Source organism: Coregonus lavaretus (assembly GCF_964263955.1).
Source record: "Coregonus lavaretus genome assembly, chromosome: 22".
In the NCBI taxonomy this organism is placed as follows: Eukaryota; Metazoa; Chordata; class Actinopteri; order Salmoniformes; family Salmonidae; genus Coregonus; species Coregonus lavaretus.
Genome location: NC_140009.1, coordinates 10,552,132 through 10,571,928, shown reverse-complemented (window position 1 = coordinate 10,571,928; position 19,797 = coordinate 10,552,132). Strand labels below are relative to the sequence as shown.

The 19,797-nt window shown below is 45.9% G+C and overlaps 1 protein-coding gene across 1 annotated transcript in view; it reads right to left on the bottom strand.

The window, feature by feature from the left end:
- The window catches only part of LOC311150251 (NUAK family SNF1-like kinase 1), a 48,190-nt gene that overhangs the window by 7,078 nt on the left and 21,315 nt on the right, over positions 1-19,797 (bottom strand). The window contains exon 4 of the mRNA XM_084187629.1: positions 15,830-15,895. Within this exon, the coding sequence (XP_084043755.1) occupies positions 15,830-15,895 (66 nt within the window). The remainder of the gene's footprint in view (positions 1-15,829; positions 15,896-19,797) is intronic.

The following is a 19,797-nucleotide window of genomic DNA, read 5'->3' as shown; positions in this document are numbered from 1 at the left end:
GGACTTGTTCTTGCCAGACAGACCTGTGGTGGCTGAACAGTATCCACTGGCACATGTAGCTCTCTAGTAATATCCGTTAGTCATGGTCCTCCCAGATAAGCTTTTAGTATTTTACACCCAGTACCCCATGGCTCTGGGTCAAGGTTGCCCTTAGGCATATATCTAGAATCATGTGGAAAACCTCTCTGGCTCCCCCAATCTTTACATTTACATTTACATTTACATCATCATCTTATCCAGAGCGACTTACAAATTGGTGCATTCAACTTATGATAGCCAGTGGGACAATCACCTTTTTTTTTTTTTAATGGGAGTTGGGGGAAGAAGGATTACTTTATACTATTCCAGGTATTCCTTAAAGAGGTAGGGTTTCAAGTGTCTCCGGAAGGTGGTCAGTGACTCCGCTGTCCTGGCATCGTGGGGGAGCTTGTTCCACCATTGGGGTGCCAGAGCAGCGAATAGCTTTGACTGGGCTGAGCGGGAACTGTGCTTCCGTAGAGGTAGGGGAGCTCAGTAGGCTCAGTGGTCTAAGGCACTGCATCGCAGTGCTAGCTGTGTCACTAGAGATCCTGGTTCGAATCCAGGCTCTGTCGTAGCTGGCTGCGACCGGGAGACCCATGGGGCGGCGCACAATTGGCCCAGCGTCGTCTAGGGTAGGGGAGGGAATGGCCGGCAGGGGATGTAGCTCAGTTGGTAGAGCATGGTGTTTGCAACGCCAGGGTTGTGGGTTCGATTCCCACGGGGGGTGTGAAAAAAATAAATAATCAAATAATGTATGTAAGTTGCTCTGGATAAGAGTGTCTGCTAAATGAGTAAAATGTAAATGTCTAGCAGGCCAGAGGTGGATGAAAGTAGTGCCCTCTTTTGGGTGTAGGGTCTGATCAGAATCGTATACGTTTTTGCAGCTCACTCTGACATCTCTCCTTCTTCCGGTGCAGAGGTGTCTGGCTGTTGAACTCTCTCACTTCCCTGACCTTGGCAAACTGACCCCTGATTGGTTGCAATTACACCTTTTTGTTTGTCTGAATTTGCGGGTTTTACACACCAGCCAAGATTCTGGGAGTGTGCAATGGTTCTCTCTTGATTACCACCTGTGGACACATTTCCCCTGGACTCCTTTAGTGTGTGAGCGTCACTGCCCAAAGTAAGTGGACTTTGTGGAGCCAGAGTGCCTTTGTGTATTAGTTTATGCAGCTGTTGTATTCCTATGTAACAATCCCTTGTTACCTGCTTACAAACTATTCAACTTTTATCCAACTGGTATTCCGTAACTACAGTATGTTAGTATTTTACCTCCTAGTACTATGCCATGTTACATAGCCTGTTTTATCCATTTATGAGTACTTTGCTGTTGTTTCTCACAAGTCACACTATTTGCTATTGAAACCTATAGGCCTAAGATGGCTGCAGGCCGCGAGTTAATTAACATATCAAATATGGCCGCTGTTTCCGGTTGTTATTATTGTCATGTGACCATTCCAAGATGGCGGCCCCCATAGCCGTATTGTATCATAATTAGCCACTTAGCATGCTGACTGGAATGCTAACATTCAATGCTAACTTATGCTTGCCTATGTATGGTTTTACTCTTATGTTGTGTTAGCTTATGGTGTTAGCTTATATCCTTTTCCTATTAGCTTATTAGCCTTTCAGCTATAATGCTTAACCTTTCCTTAGTCTAGCTGTTAATGTGTGCTAGTAGCTTTATTGTGTGTACTGTATTCTCTATTAGCCTGTTGCTAATAATTAGCTGCTATTATGTTGAGCTTCTTAAGTCATTGCCTATGTGCAGTGCATTTCGCCCATTGCTGCTATGCTGTTAGCCTTGCTGCTATTAATCCTATTATTACAGTGTATTAGCCTGTATAGCATTACTTCTGGTCTATTATTACCATTGATGGTATTACACTGCTATTGTTGTCTAGACCATTAGCCTTAACCATTATAGCAGGTAGCCTAGCTATAATTAGAGAAGCTGGTCGAATCCCAGCTCAGACTGGGAAAACTGGTGCAGAGTGAGCCGACAACCGGATGGTTGCTGGCATCATCCTAGATACCGGCCCCTGCCGTTGTGCCCTTGAGCAAGGCACTTAACCCCCTACATTTGCTCCAGGGGGCGCTGCACGGTGGCTGACCCATTGCTTTCAGCCCCTCGTGGTGTGTGTGTGTCTCTCGGGCATTGGGTTATGAGTATAAACACACATTTCCAATCTGTAAGGTAATGGAAAATAAAGTACATCTTATCTTCAGGAAACAGCAGAGGGTGCACCCCCCCTATCCACATTGACGGGACCACAGTGGAGAAGGTGGAAAGCTTCAAGTTCCTTGGCGTACACATCACCGACAAACTGAAATGGTCCACCCACGCAGACAGTGTGGTGAAGAAGGCGCAACAGAGCCTCTTCAACCTCAGGAGGCTGAAGAAATTGTCTTGGCACCTAAAACCCTCACAAACGTTTACAGATGCACAATTGAGAGCATCCTGTTGGGCTGTATCACCACCTGGTACGGCAACTGCACCGCCCGCAACTGCAGGGCTCTCCAGAGGGTGGTGCAGTCTGCCGAACGCATTATCGGGGGCAAACTACCCGCCCTCCAAGACACATACAGCACCCGATGTCACAGGAAGGCCAAAAAGATAATGGACATCAACCACCCGAGCCACTGCCTGTTCACCCCGCTATCATCCAGAAGGCGAGGTCAGTACAGGTGCATCAAAGCTGGGACCGAGAGAATGAAAAACAGCTTCTATCTCAAGGCCATCAGACTGTTAAATAGCCATCACTAGCACATTAGAGGCTGCTGCTGCCTATTGAAATCACTGGCCACTTTAAGAAATGGAACGCTAGTCACTTTAATAATGTTTACAGTCACTTTAATAATATTGACATATCTTTCACTACTTATCTCATATGTATATACTGTATTCTATTCTATAATATTCTTAGTCCATGCTGCTCTGTCATTGCTTGTCCATATATGTACATTTTCTTAAATTCCATTCCTTACTAGTTTTGTGTGTATTAGGTATATGTTGTGAAATTGTTAGATATTACTTGTTAGATATTACTGCACTGTCGGAGCTAGAAGCACAAGCATTTCGCTACACCCGCTATAACATCTACTAAACGTGTATGTGACAAATACATTTTGATTTCATTTATAGCCTATGTTTTTACACTGCTATTCCTTAGCTATTATCCTGCCACTGTTGCACTATTGTAATTGCTATTGGTACATCCTTGTCCTGCTAGTACTGTTGACATTATGTTGCTACATCTTTATAGCTATACCTCTGTGTAATTGTCACACCCTGGCTCTGGGACTCTATATGTTGAGCCAGGGTGTGTTCTTTCTATGTGTTGTATTTCTATGTCGGGAGTTCTGGTTGTTGTGTTTCTATGTTGGCCAGAGTGGCTCCCAATCAGAGGCAACGAGTGTCAGCTGTGGCTGGTTGTCTCTGATTGGGAGCCATATTTAAACTGTCTGTTTTCCCTTTGTGTTTGTGGGATCTTGTTTCCGTTTGGTTTGTTCCTTGTTGGTTATGTTAAACCGTAGGACTGCACGTTTCGTTTTGTTGTTTTGTTGTTCTTATTATCACTGAAGATAATAAAGATTAAATATGTTCGTTCATCACGCTGCGCCTTGGTCTATTCCATACGACGAGCGTGACAGTAATACATTCCCATCCTCTCTTCTCTTGTTGATACTACATTTCCACACTATCACTGTCAATCTCCTGTTTCTCCTGTAATGGCGGTGTGTCGAGGCTGACCATAAACCTGTGTTCTTCACCCCTGTCTCCTACTGAGCCATCTCCGTCTAACCGGGGGACCTAGGGCAGTTGTTCCTTTCACCTTGCACCGGGAACTCTATGGGTCCGCCTCTTACCAAGTGGCGCTCTCATTCAGATCAGCTAACCCTCCCTGAATCCCGCCCTTAAAGTTCGAATTTGCATTAGGGGAAACAGCGCCACTGTTCGCCCCAGCGCCTTTGGTTTTGTTGATGAAAACAGATGAAAGGAGCATTCTACAGCATGGGAAAAAAATGTGCAGTGCATATTCTGCTGTCCTATTGTACGTGGGAAAAAAAACTGTTTGCAGTAACTTCTTTGTTGTTGTAATATCCCAAACGGAATGGCAGTTTCACCAATTAAGGATTCCAGCTTCAACCATTAGAGGAGAATATGCAAAACTGGCCTTGAATCAGTATCTAAGGGCAACTTCCTCCCCTGTCTATCTCATGCATACCATACAGAATGGCATTTCCCGCATCGGTCTGAATAATACCCACTGTGGTGAAGAAGTATGGAAGCTGCTGAGAGAAAAGAACATAGTCTGTGTTTTCTTTAACTCTTAGACAGTGTGTGTGTGACTTTTATTAAAACAGTCCGCTTACCAAGATTTGCAGATTCCGTGCATTCCCCTGAGCCGTGCACCCATATAAGGGGAGGAACTGCCATAAAAGGAATGGAATGACTTCAGGGCTGGGTTATAGGAACTGACACCATGTCTTTAAGGCTGGTTCTTAGCGCATGCCTTCACAATGCAACACATTTCACAGCTTTGGCTTTCAGTCAACACAGAGTTATTTTATTGTGTTTTCCAGCTTGACAGTTAAAACTAACAATGAAAACTCTGGTGCAGCATATAAAGAACATGGTCCTTGTCAAATCAATGACCAATAAGTATTTGTCTCAAACATTAATATGGAAAGTCCATGTCAATATCAGCTGCATTTTTCCATTTGATATCGATATCATATTGGAATATAGGAAACTCTTTACTGTAGCCTACATACTGTTTAACCCAGTCGCAATAAAAAAAAAATACATTGCAACTGTGTTGACTTTTTTGTTACCATCCATATCGCTGTGAAGGCCAGTCAACTGGTTACCCATTAGGCTAGGTGTGAATGTTCTTGGAGTCTAAAACCTACCCAAACAGTTTGAATAAATTGGGAAGCCCATCTACTGTTTATGTCCGATCAGCAGGCAATTAAGTATACTATGTTAAGAGCAGATGACAATGTCTGTGAGAGGGTTTTGTGCATTGAACAGTCATGTATGCTTGTTTACATAATGAATCATGTTTACAGTCACTTTAATAATGTTGACATATCTTGCACTACTCATCTCATATGTATATACTGCATTCTATTCTATAATATTCTACTGTATCTTAGTCCATGCCGCTCTGTCATTGCTTGTCCATATATGTATATTTTCTTAAATTCCATTCCTTACTAGTTTTGTGTGTATTGGGTATATGTTGTGAAATTGTTAGATATTACTTGTTAGATATTACTGCACTGTCGGAGCTAGAAGCACAAGCATTTCGCTACACCCGCTATAACATCTGCTAAATACGTGTATGTGACAAATAACATTAGATTTTATTTTATGTATATTAACAGGAAGGATTAGGAAGGATAAACCGACATCACTATATGCCTTGCAACTGCATTTCCTCACTCATCTTCAATGGTTCAGAAAGTGGTCTAGGGAATTGGAATTCAGTGTCTGACTAACTCTCTTCCGATCATCCATTCCAAGTTTCCCCCTTCTCCCCCCTCCCTCTCTTTCTCTCTTTCACGCAATTCAATTCAAAGAGCTTTATTGACATGGGAAACATATGTTTACATTGCCAAAGCAAGTGAAATAGATAATAAACAAAAGTGAAATAAACAGACACAAATCACTCCATGACAGAGCAAAACGCATGCTCCGTTCAAAGTCAAAGGCCTAGAATATTACAACACTAAGGCATTGGTGGTTCAGTGGTAGAATTCTCGCCTGCCACTAAGGCCCGGGTTCGATTCCCGGCCAATGCATTGACACATTTTGAAGCACTGTAGGATCTACTCATATAGATAAATGCAGAAAACGTTAGTAAAAAAAAAAAAGACTTTTATTTACACATTTGTACAAAGCAGCTACATGTTACATGCTTCCTGATAAATGTTAATATGGATGAAATTTGTAAACTCAAGTTAATTATGGATATACCTGTAGAATCATTATTTTAGATCCCTCCAGTATCTCAAATAAATGTATTAGCTAATCCAGGTCACAAACAGGTTGTTGTCCACATCAGAGACGAATCATAATCCCTTTACGTTTTTCACAAATTCCTTAACTCCCTACTGCTGAAAATGTCCAGAAACATAAATCATAATATATCTTATAGAATTCTCGCCTGCCGAGCGGGAGGCTCATGTTCGATTCCCGGCCAATGCATGGATACTATTTTAAGCATTGTAGGATTTACTCACAGAAATAAGTGCTGTAAATTTCAGTCCCACCAACTGTTACATGTTTCCTGATGAACTTTTCTTTTGGATTGCATTTGTCAACTCAAGTTAATTATTGATTAACCTCTAGAATCATTATTTTAGATCAGTCAGGTATCTCAAATAAGTTTACTTGCATATCCTTGTTGCAAGGCTGTAAATACTATGTAACAACACTCGAATTACATTGTACTGCCTATAACTAGTCTATAATTTAATGGTCCTTCGAGACGGATGGTTAAATACTAATTCACTTCATCCAGACTGTTATATAGCTCTCGAGATATAGCCCTCTCTACGAAAGCATTGGTGGTTCAGTGGTAGAATTCTCGCCTGCCACGCGGGAGGCCCGGGTTCGATTCCCGGCCAATGCATCATTTCCTTTTTGGCCCATTTTGGGATCTACTTACAGAAGTAAGCGCTGGAAATTTCAGTCCAACCGTCTTCTAATATATAAATAACTACCATGTATTTCTTTACATATACTACATGGTCAAACGTATGTGGACACCTGCTCGTTGAACATCTCATTACAAAATCATGGCCATTAATATGGAGTTGGTCCCCCCTTTGCTGATTCAGATTCAGATTGTTTAATACTCACATGTACAGGGGTTGCAGGAGTGATTTCAGGGTACAGTGAAAATCTTAGTCTTCGAACTTCAACATGCAGGACTAGTGAAATAAAATAATGAAAATGGTACTAAAAACAATATAATAGAAATAGCACTATACACATTATAACAACTGTGGCAGTGATGAATACAGTGCTATGAAAAAGTATTTGCCAACTTTCTAATTTTCTCTACTTTTGCATATTTGTGATACTGAATGTTATCAGATCTTCAACCAAAACCTACTATTAGATAAAGGGAACATAAGTGAACAAATAACACAACAATTACATATTTATTTAATTTATTTCATAAACAAAGTTATGCAACACCCAATTCCCCTGTGTGAAAAATTAATTGCCCCCTTACACTCAATAACTGGTTGTGCCACCTTTAGCTGCAATGTCTCCAACCAAATGCTTCCTGTAGTTGTTGATCAGTCTCTCACGTCGCTGTGGAGGAATTTTGGCCCGCTCTTCCATGCAGAACTGCTTTAACTCAGTGACGTGTGGGTTTTCAAGCATGAACTGCTCGTTTCAAGTCCTGCCACAACATCTCAATTGGGATTATGTCTGGACTTTGACTAGGCCATTCCAAAACTTCCAATTTGTTGCTTTTAAGCAATTTTCATGTAGACTTGATTGTGTGTTTTGGATCATTGTCTTGCTGCATGACCCAGCTGCACTTCAGCTTCAGCTCACAGACGGATGGTCTGACATTCTCCTGTAGAATTATCTGATACATAGCAGAATTCATGGTTCCTTCTATTAAGGCAAGTCGTCCAGGTCCTGAGACAGCAAAGCATCCCCAAACCATCACACCACCACCACCATGCTTGACCTTTGGTATGATGTTCTTACTGTGGAATGCAGTGTTTGGTTTTCGCCAGGCATAATGGGACCCATCTCGTCCACACCGATGTCCACCCCTCCGTCACCTGAACGCTTGTTCCACCTCAGACAGGGGAAGAGGAGCGCACAGGACTTCACACTGGACTTCCGGACCTTGGCGGCCAGTGTGGGATGGAATGAGAGGGCCCTGATCGACCATTACCGGTGTAGTCTATGTGAGGACGTTCGTCGGGAGCTGGCATGCAGGGACACCACCCTTACCCTCGACCAGCTGGTGGATCTATCTATACGGCTGGATAACCTGTTGGCCACCCGCGGACGTCCTGATCAGGGTCCGTCCATTCCATCCCCCAGCACCTCCGACCCTACCCCTATGGAGCTCGGAGGTGCTGCTCCTAGGGTGACCGGAGGAGGGGCCGGATCCTGCACCAAGTGTGGCCGCAGAGGGCACACTGCTGGTCGGTGCTGGGGTGGTTCCCCAGGGAGTCGAGGTAGCAGGCAGGGCACTGGTGGATCATACCAGGTGAGTAGGCACCTGACTTACCCAGAGCTCCCTGTTGCGCACATGCATGTTTGTATAGAATTTCCTGAGTTTTCTCCGCATTCCCAGCATAAGGTTCTAGTCGATTCAGGCGCAGCTGGGAACTTTATTGACAGTTCATTTGCACGTAGATTAGGGATCCCTATTGTTCCTGTTGATGTGCCCTTCCCTGTACATGCCTTAGATAGTCGTCCTTTAGGTTCGGGCCTGATTAGGGAGGTCACAGCTCCACTATGGATGAAAACGCAGGAGGGTCATGAGGAGAGAATTAGTCTCTTCCTGATCGATTCTGGTGCGTATCCGGGAGGGGGATGAGTGGAAGACGGCATTTAGTATCACCTCTGGGCACTATGAGTACCTCGTCATGCCGTACGGGTTGATGAATGCTCCATCAGTCTTCCAATCCTTCGTAGACGAGATTTTCAGGGATCTGCACGGGCAGGGTGTAGTGGTGTATATAGATGACATTCTAATATACTCTGCTACACGCGCCGAGCATGTGTCCCTGGTGCGCAAGGTGCTTGGTCGACTGTTGGAGCATGACCTGTACGTCAAGGCTGAGAAATGTCTGTTCTTCCAACAGTCCGTCTCCTTCCTAGGGTACCGCCTGTCCGCGTCAGGGGTGGAGATGGAGAATGACCGCATTTCAGCCGTGCGTAATTGGCCCACTCCAACCACGGTAAAGGAGGTGCCGCGGTTCTTAGGGTTTGCCAACTACTACCGGAGGTTTATCCGGGGCTTTGGTCAGGTAGCGGCTCCCATTACCTCCTTGCTGAAGGGGGGACCGGTGCGACTGCAGTAGTCAGCTGGGGCGGACAGGGCTTTTGGTCACCTGAAGGCTCTGTTTACCTCGGCTCCCGTGCTGGCTCATCCTGATCCCTCCTTGGCATTCATAGTAGAGGTGGACGCGTCCGAGGCTGGGATAGGAGCTGTGCTGTCTGAGCGCTCGGGTACGCCACAAAGCTCCGCCCCTGTGGTTTATTTTCGAAGAAGCTCAGCCCGGCGTAGCGAAACTATGATGTGGGGGACCGGGAGCTGTTAGCTGTTGTCAGGGCTCTGAAGGCGTGGAGGCATTGGCTTGAGGGGGCTAAACACCCTTTCCTCATTTGGACTGACCACCGCAATCTGGAGTACATCCGGGCGGCGAGGAGACTGAACCTTCGCCAGGCAAGGTGGGCCATGTTTTTCACCCGTTTTGTTTTCACCCTATCCTACAGACCAGGTTCCCAGAACGCTAAGGCAGACACACTGTCCCAGATGTATGACACAGAGGAGCGGTCCACGGATCCCACTCCCATACTTCTGGCTTCTTGCCTGGTGGCACCGGTGGTATGGGAGGTTGACACGGACATCGAGCGGGCGTTACGTACGGAGCCCACTCCCACCCAGTGTCCAGTTGGGCGTCTGTACGTTCCGGTTGATGTCCGCGATTGATTGATCAGTTGGGCCCACACGTCACCCTCCTCTGGTCATCCTGGCATTGGTCGGACAGTGCACTGTCTTAGTGGGAAGTACTGGTGGCCCACTTTAGCTAAGGACGTAGGGGTTTATGTTTCCTCCTGCTCGGTGTGCGCCCAGTGCAAGGCACCTAGACACCTGCCCAGAGGGAAATTACAACCCCTACCCGTTCCACAACGGCCGTGGTCACACCTATCGGTGGACTTCGTGACGGATCTTCCTCCGTCACAAGGTAACACCACGATCCTGGTCGTTGTGGATCGGTTTTCTAAGTCCTGCCGTCTCCTTCCTTTGCCTGGTCTCCCTACGGCCCTACAGACTGCGGAGGCTCTTTTTACCCACGTCTTCCGGCACTACGGGGTGCCTGAGGATATAGTGTCTGATCGGGGTCCCCAGTTCACATCGAGGGTCTGGAGGGCGTTCATGGAACTTCTGGGGGTCTCGGTCAGCCTGACCTCAGCTTTTCACCCCGAGAGTAATGGGCAGGTGGAGAGAGTTAACCAGGATGTGGGTAGGTTTCTGTGGTCCTACTGCCAGGACCGGCCGAGGGAGTGGGCGGCTTTCATCCCCTGGGCAGAGATGGCCCAAAACGCCCTCCACCACTCCTCCACTAACATGTCTCCGTTTCAGTGTGTACTAGGTTATCAGCCGGTCCTGGCACCGTAGCATCAGAGCCAGATCGAGGCACCTGCGGTGGATGAATGGTTTAGGCGCTCGGAGGAGACCTGGGACGCTGCCCATGTGCGCCTGCAACGGGCCATCAGGCGACAGAAGGCGAGCGCTGACCGCCACCGCAGTGAGGCCCCAGTGTATGCACCGAGGGGAATGGGTCTGGCTCTTGACCCGAAACCTGCCCCTTCGCATGCCCTGCCGGAAGCTGGGTCCGCGGTTTGTGGGGCCATTTAAAGTCCTGAGGAGACTGAACGAGGTATGTTATAGGTTACAGCTCCCCCCTGATTACCGTATTAACCCCTCGTTCCATGTGTCTCTCCTCAGGCCGGTGGTAGCAGGTCCGCTCCAGCAGTCTGAGGTGCGGGAGGTTCCTCCGCCCCCTCTGGACATCGAGGGGCCCCCGGCGTATACTGTACGAGCCATCATGGACTCAAGACGTCGGGCGAGGGGCCTTCAGTACCTCGTGGAGTGGGAGGGGTACGGTCCGGAATTTCACCGGGGGGGGGGGGGGGGGTACTGTCACGACTTCCGCCAAAGTTGGTGCCTCTCCTTGTGCGGGCGGCTATCAGTAGTTGTCGTCACCGGCTTTCTAGCTGCCACCGATCTACGTTTCTGTTTTCCATTTGTTTTGTCTTGTTTGTACACACCTGGTTCCCATTTTATGATGATTAATTCCCTATTTAACCCTCTGGTTCCCACATGGTTTTGTGCATGTTTGTTCGTTGTGTCATACGCTTTTGTGAGCTGGTGTGTTTTCCCTGCATGGAAATTAGTGTTTGTTTTTTCCGAGTAAAGTACGTCGTATACTCAGTTCTGTGTCCTGCGCTTGACTCCGTCCTACCGCTGCACATTTGACACCCTGACAGTTCTCATTGTTGGAGTGGACACATTGTTTGCAGAGCGCACAACCTATGCAACACTTGTGAGAAACAAGTTTTGGTTTATTCCATTTACGAGTTTTGTCAATTAAATTTAGTCATTGTCTTTTGTTTGGAACGTGAGCACCTGATTACGCTTAGAAGTAGGCCTATAGGCTACCTGGCCTGCGAGCAAATGTAGGCATATTAAAAAATGTGCCCATTTGAGGATCTGATAGAATTTCTGATTGGCTTAACGCACCACCACTAATGAGCTGTGGAGCTTCTCAAAGTGATGTTTTCTTCACATCAAACAGCGAGCAAATGAAGTCTGTTTTTACATCCATTGAGAATGACAGTAGTTCCTCAATATATTTGGAAAATCTTTCCATCTCTCTCCCTTTCGATAACCACTCAACGTGAAAGGGAAAAATGTCATACTCTGATCCCAGTGGAAACGTCATAAAATAGGCCTACCTGATTACTTCTTATCAGTGCTTGACTTGGACTAAAATAGGTTCCGGTACTCATTTTGGGTGCTGGTACTGTTTATATTTAGGTGCAGGAGCTCCACAATACTTTTGAGCTAATATTCCATAAGAGGAACAGGAGCTCAAGCAGTAGAACATTTGAGGTGCCTGCCCAAGTCAAGCACTGCTTCTTATCCCTTGCGCAAAGAGCATACAGCTGTGTCTGTCCCGAGCTCACTGGTGCTGGATACTTCGAGGTACAATGTTGCAAGTTCGCTAGCACAAGCTTTGGGCCGGACCCAAATTAATAGTTGATACAATGTTTCAAGTTCGTTGCAGACAGGCCATGCGTAGCCAATGTGATTTATAGTATATTTATTTTTATCTGGATATTTTCTACCTGCAGGCTTCAGTTTTTATTTGTTGGCTTTATATAGGCTATTTTTACATAGTTGGCAATGGCAATATAAGTTACTTTTTAGGTTTGTATCCTTTTCATTTAGATTTGGGTAGAATTTTGATTAACCACATGACAATAATTTTGTGATATGAAGACGTTTTTATAAATGAAATGAAACTGTTCCACGAAAATGTGGATATGCAAACCATAACTGGCAGGCAGATCAGTAGAAATGGTAAGATAAATTGGCATTCCACATGAGAAAGGTTGCCTACTCCTCGTGTAGCCTTTTACCGGCAACTTCAGGAGAGTGGGGCAGAATCTGTGAAAGCCAGCAGGAGAGGGAGGAGAATGGTTGGGTCAGGTTACGTTTTTGTTCTTCTGGTTATCTAGATCTCTGGCTCCCTCTTGTGTCTTATTTAATCAAACAGTAAGCTTAAAGCATCAGACAAGCTCAATGCATATAGTTGATTTTATGAAAACACATATGGTGTGTCTATATATGGAAAAATACACTTAAAAAATTCAGACCAATCGATTGGTCAAAAGAACAGACGACTTTCGGTCGACCAAGTTTTTTTGTTGTTGGGGACAGCACTACTTTGACTAGCCTCTCGAAGCACGTCAAGATGATGGAAGTGAGTGCTACTGGTCGGTTGTCATTCAGTTCAGTTACTTTCCCTTAGCATGTGGGTATAGAGGCCTGAGCTAGGGAGAGATTGAAAATGTCAGAGAACACAACAGCCAGCTGGTCTGCATATGCTCTGAGGGCACAGCTAGAGATGCCATCTGGGCCTCAGCCCTGCGAGGATTAACACGTTTGAATGACTTACATACCTCCTCAGTGGAGACTGTGAGTGTGTAGCCCACGTTGTCATCGGGGGCTCTCCTCGGCAGCTCAGGGTCATTGTGCTCGAATCTTGAGAAAAAGGTGTTTAGCTCGTTTGGTAGGGTGGCGTTGGTGAGCGTGATGTGGCTGGCTTTCTTTTTGTAATCCATGATCGTCAGGAGCCCCTGCCACATACTCCTTGTGAATTGCTCCTCCATTTTGTCTCTATACTTGTGTTTCCCAATCTTGATCGATCGGCGTAAGTCATATTTGTCCTGTTTAACCAAAGTATTGTCTCCGGTCACCTTGCCCTGTTTATAAGCAGCATCTTTCTCTTTCAGTTTTCCTACAAGGATGCTATTAATCCACGGTTTTTGATTCAGGTACGTTTTAAAAGATAATATCAGTATCACGTCATCTATGCATTTTTGTATGAATCCGGTGACTGAGTCGGCGTATTCATTGACATTATCTCCGGTGGCAACCCGGAACATATTCCAGTCCACGTGATCAAAACAGTCTTGGAGTGTGAATTCTGATTGGTCGGACCAACGCTGTACAGACCTGATCACCGGAACTTCCCTCTTGATTCTTTGTTTGTAGGCGGGGAGAAGCAAGATGGAGTCATGGTTGGATTTTCCGAAAGGAGGACGGGAGAGGGCCTTATACCCGTATCGAAAAGGCGTGTAGCAGTGGTCAAGAGTAGAATTTCGGCGAGTTGGACAGTCGATGTGTTGGTAATAATTTGGGAGCACGGTTCTCAAATTACTTTTGTTAAAGTCACCCGCAACAATGAACGCTGCCTCAGGGTTTGTTCAGGGTCCAATGAAGATCTTTGAGAGCCTTTTTGGTGTCAAGCTTGGGGCGGGATGTACCTTGCCATGGCAATAATCCCAGTGAACTCTCTCGGAAGGTAAAAAGGACGACATTTTATGACCCAAGTATTCCAAGTCGGCGGAGCAGAAAGTTCCTTGTACGTTTCCCCTTGCTTGGGAGTTAATGGTCATAAAGCAGAGCCCACCACCCTTGCTCTTTGTATATAATTCATCTGGATGTCAAAGGAAAGCCAAGTCTCAGAAAAACAGAGTACGTTGCAGGATCTGATGTCCCTCTGGAAAAAGATCCTCGCTCTGAGTTAGTCAAGTTTGTTTATTAATGATTGAACATTGTCGAGTAGTATGCTCAGTAATGGAGGACGGGTCACCTGGCGTCTTAATCTCACTAAGACCCTGCCACGTACTCTCTGGTAGGACTCTCAAGCAGCTCGGCTCCTCGCCGAAGAAGCTAGTCCATTGTTTTGTTGTCTCAGGGAATTTGGGGAGGTCGGGTAGACGGTGAGTACCCAGCGATTCGTATTCCAAAAGTTCTTCCTGGGTGTGTGTAGTAATGCACGAAACAAACGGATTAAGAAAATTAGAGAAAAACACTAGAAAAAAACAAAATATCCACAATCAGACACAAATCATAATCTCACCTTTCAAAACTACTACTTTACGTTTTTGACAAATGCCTTAATGTTACAGGAGTGGGTCGCAGTTCCGGAGCGACCCACTAGGTGTCATCATCTGACAACCACAGGCACCTCCTCACTCACAGTCAAGACTAATTATCTGCCTATTGGTGTCACCTGTGTCTATCTGATTCACCTGTGTATTTATGCCCTCACTTCCCTGTGTTCCCTGGCTCCGTTTTCTCTGCTAGTTCCTTGATGTCAAGCAGTACGTATCAGTGTCGGATCACGTGGCGGAGTTACAGGTACTCGAGAAGTGTTCTCCCTGTGTCATTGTGTTTTTCCAGTCAGAGTTAGTATTTCGTATTGTTTGCTGTCAGCCTGTTTTTTGGAGACCCATGTGCTCCTCATTTGTTGTAAGATCAACTCACAGAAATAAGTGCTGTACATTTTTGTCCCTCCAACTGTTACTTGATTCCTGATAAACATTTCTTATGGATTGCATTTGTCAACTCAAGTTAATTATGGCTAAACCTCTAGAATCCTACTTTTAGATCACTCAGGTATCACAAATACGTTTATTTGCAAATCCTTGTCGCAAACAGGCTAAGTACTATATAACACTCTAATTACATTATACTGCCTATAGCTAGTCTATCATGCAAAAATACAAACTTATTAAAGACTACGCCTGTTTTTAATGGTCCTTCGAGCCGGATAGTTAAATACTAATTCAACATTTGTTTCAATTTATTTTTCACTTCACCCTGACTGTTATATAACTCTCGGCCACAGAGTATTTCTCTATCAAAGCATTGGTGGTTCAGTGCTAGACTCATCGTCTGCCATTTGGGAGGCCCGGGTTGATTCCCAGCCAATGCATGGACTCTTTTTGGGTATAGAAGGATCTCGCTACATACTTGAATTTAAACTGCTGAAAATACCCATAAACATAAATCATAGCACATGGGCTTTATATCAACCTATATTCAAACTACTCTACATTTTTGTCCTATATGCCTCTTAAACCCCTTCTAGTCTTTATCTCCTACTTTCCACTCCTTCTCTTTCTGCTTCACTCCTCCCTTCTCTTTGTCCTTCACACCACCACCACCACCGTCATTTGAGCCCTGGGTTACATTGCCAGAGCATCTTAGCATTGGTGGTTCAGTGGTAGAATTCTCGCCTGCCACGCGGGGGCCACGGGAGGCCCGGGTTCGATTCCCGGCCAATGCATGCATGTCTTTTAAAACTACCTACCCTTTACACTTACTGGATGACAGGCACAAGTGGAAAATCAGTAGACTCACATTTTCAATAGACCAATAGAAGTACGATTTAAACAGATTTTACTTTCTTTTTTCTTTTTCTTTTTTTAACGTTTTGTGTTTCTCACCTTGACGTTCAGGTCCTGGTCTAGTAGAATGTTCTCCAGCTTCAGATCTCGATGGACGACACCATTCTGAAGGAGACATTCAAGTAAAGTACCACTATTACACACAGATCCTCACACACAAACAGATTCCTCACCCCCTTGATGTTTTTCTAGGAAGAAACTGCTGTGTTGATTTAGGAACTAGAGAGCAGATGACATTTACACAAACATGGCCTGAACACATAAGTGGAGGTCCAGTGTGTGTGTGTGTGTGTGTGATATAAATAACTTTGTAACATAGTTGCTGTATACAGAGATTCAAGAGAAAGAGTGAGGGAGCAGATGAAGAGAACAAAAGAGGGAACAAAAGAACAGCTTGAAAGAGGAGAGATATGAAAATGTAATTGTCCAACTGACATTGAAAGGTCATTCTCATGATATGAGTCTGTTTGATTCAATGATTAATCCAAGAGCATACAGTACTGGTGAATGGTCAACAGTATATACAGTCTGAGTGTGTGTAAACCTTTTCTGTGTTTGGTTAGTCTATTCCTAGCCAGGGCTTTGTTTAGTTAGAGTATTTCTGTTTGTCTTTCAATTAGCTCTCCTTCATTCTTTTAGATTGTTCAGTTATCTCTACTTCCTTCTTTCATTGTATTATCACAATTAACAATCCAGCTCTATAACAAACCCAACATGGACAGATTATATCTCTAATGTTGTCACGCCCTGACCTTTAATGCCTGTTGTTTCTCGTTGGTTTGGTCAGGGTGTGAATATCGATGTGTATATCTATGTGAATGTTGACATTCTAGTTTATCTAGTTCTATGTTGGCTGGGTGTGGTTCCCAATCAGAGGCAGCTGTCGATCGTTGTCTCTGATTGGGGATCATACTTAGGCAGCCATGTTGCCTACCTATGTTGTGGGATCTTGTTTCTGTGTGTTTGGCTTGTTTGATGTTAGCCTTTAGAACTTCACGTTACGTTGCTTTTTGTTGTTTTGTTCAGTGTTTATTTAATAAACGAACATGTACGCATACCACGCTGCACCTTGGTCCAATCCTGTACTCAACGAACGTGACAGAAGATCCCACCACCAACGGACCAAGCAGCGTGCCCAGGAGGAGCACACCCTGGACACAGGTGGGGAAGATGTGGTCTTGGGAGGAGATATTAGCTGGTAAAGGACCCTGGGCGAAGGTAGAAGCCCAGGTAGGAGAGGATCAACGGTGCCGTCCGCTAAGGAAGCCCGAGAGGCAACACAGGGTGGTTGGCTAAGCAGCAGGAGGCTCAGAGAGACCTGCAGATTAGCACTCTGATAGAAGAGGCAACCACCTTACGGGGGCTGATCGCGAAGATAGAGCAGGAGAGCTCCCTTCAAGAGGAGGCGCTGCAGGAGGCCCTTAGGGAGAAGGAGTCAATGGTTGCACGGAGAGAGGAGCTGGCCAGGCAACAAGAGAAGCTGAGAGAGGAATGAACCCTCCAGCAGCAGAGAGCTCAGTCTTTAGAGCAGAGGTTAGCAGAGCCAACTACCCGCCCTCGCTGTAAGGAGCGTGTGTTCATTGTGGAACCAGGTTATGCGGAGTTACGCACTGTGTCGTCAGTGCGCATTCACAGCCCAGTGTGTCCTGTGCCAGCGCCCCGCACATGCCGTGCGAAAGTGTGCATCCAGCCAGGACGGGTTGTGCCAGCTTTACACTCCAGACCTCCAGTGCGCCTCCACGGTCCAGTATATCCTGCGCCAGTTCTACGGTACTCCCCAGCCCGGTACGGCCCGTACCTGCTCCTCGCACCGAACCAGTGGTGCGTGTATCCAGTCCTGTACGGCCCGTACCTGCTCCTCGCACCAAACCAGTGGTGCGTGTATCCAGTCCTGTACGGCCCGTACCTGCTCCCCTCACCAAACCAGTGGTGCGTGTCGCCAGCCCGGTATGCCCCGTGCCTGCTCCTTGCACCAAACCAGTGGTGCATGTCTCCAGTCCGGCACAGCCCGTGCCTGCTCCTCGCACCAGACCAGTGGTGCGTGTCCCCAGCCCGGTACGGCTGGTGCCAGAGCAGTCCGCTCCACCGGTGCCTAGTCCAGCTCCGGTCAACTGCTCTACACCGGTGCCCAGTCCAGCGCCGGTCAGCTGCTCCACTCCAGTGCCAGAGCAGTCAGCTCCACCGGTGCTCTGGTCAGCTGCTCCAGTCCAGAGCCAGAGCAGTCCGCTCCACTGGGGTCCAGTTCAGCTCCGGTCAGCGGCTCCACTCCAGTGCCAGAGTAGTCCGCTCTACCGGTGCCTAGTCCAGCCCCGGTCAGCGGCTCCACTCCAGAACCAGACGTCAACCCCTCTCCAGGGTCGGGGCCTCCCACACCAGGGTCCAGACAGGGCTTGGTGCATCGTGGGAGGACTGAGAGGGGAAGCATCGCGCCGAGGTCCAGACCGGACTAGGGGTGCAATGGGAGGCAGTAAGGGAGAGGACGTCACGCCCGGAGCCGGAGCCGCCACCGAGGCTAGATGCCCACCCGGACCCTCCCCTGTTAAGTTAGGTTTTGCGGCTGGAGTCCGCACCTTTGGGGGGGGTACTGTCACGCCCTGACCTTTAATGCCTGTTGTTTCTCGTTGGTTTGGTCAGGGTGTGAATATTGATGTGTATATCTATGTGAATGTTGACATTCTAGTTTATCTAGTTCTATGTTGGCCGGGTGTGGTTCCCAATCAGAGGCAGCTGTCGATCGTTTTCTCTGATTGGGGATCATACTTAGGCAGCCATGTTGCCTATCTATGTTGTGGGATCTTGTTTCTGTGTGTTTGGCTTGTTTGATGCTAGCCTTTAGAATTTCACGTTACGTTGCTTTTTGTTGTTTTGTTCTGTGTTTATTTAATAAACGAACATGTACGCATACCACACTGCACCTTGGTCCAATCCTGTACTCAACGAACGTGACAAATGTAGCGTAACGATATTAGGGAGAGAGAAAGAGGGGGGGGGGGGGATAAGACTTTGCTACAGGAAAATATGAATAGCACAGCAGAGGTCAATTCAGGCGAAGAGCGAATGTGAGAGAGCGAATCAGATAAAGAAACAGGGAGGGGGAGAGAGACAGATTGAGACATGGATAGGGAAAGAGAGAGAGATCACTGGTTTATGTGCCGTGTCTTTTAAAAGCGTTCCTTTCCCCCTGAAGCCTAAATACTTCCTGCTAAAGCTGCATACCTCAGAAGCATTCTGAATAATTCACACATTCTGGAACATTCATGTCTATTTTAGAACACTATTTGAGGTCAGACACAACTAGAGGATGCAGCATCGAGCTCCAAAGCTAAAATAGCGAGGGTTGTTTTTTGTTCTTCATTCTAATGTAGTGGGTTGGGGGATGGATGGGGGGTAAAAATGCTTTGCGAACTCCAAATAAATGACCAACATAATTTGGCCATCTGGTGTTTAGCAGTGTCAGCTATGAGCTAGCTCTAGTGTGCACACATGCATATGGTTTATTCCACTGAAGAGCTTTACCCCAAAACTCTTTATCACCTGAATTAATGCAACACTATTTTCTAAGTCTCCTTCTGTCCTTTACAGTATATAAAAATTGCAGCACCAACTAGGAAATGTAAAGCTTGTGTTGGTATACTTACTTTTCATTTCCAATTTATATAAAAACTTAATACAGTATGGTAATTTCTTATCAAAAGGGGAAAAGAAAGTATTCCTGAACTGTCTACATCTAAAATTGGTAACTTCATCAAGCCAATCATGATTGAGTTAATATAATCTTTGTTGTCATTAAATTATAGTCTAATCAAGGTATGTTAAATGACAAATTATATTCTAATGTGGCCCAAACATAGATGCCTATAATGTCCTCTTGTACTTTTATTGTACTGTAGTCTACTGTACAGTGAACTCGAGAGGAGTATAGTTCAGTACTACAAGTGATGGGGGGAAAATCGATAGTTACATATCGGGATATTATTTTGACTATATATTTTTGCGCTATTTGGCTG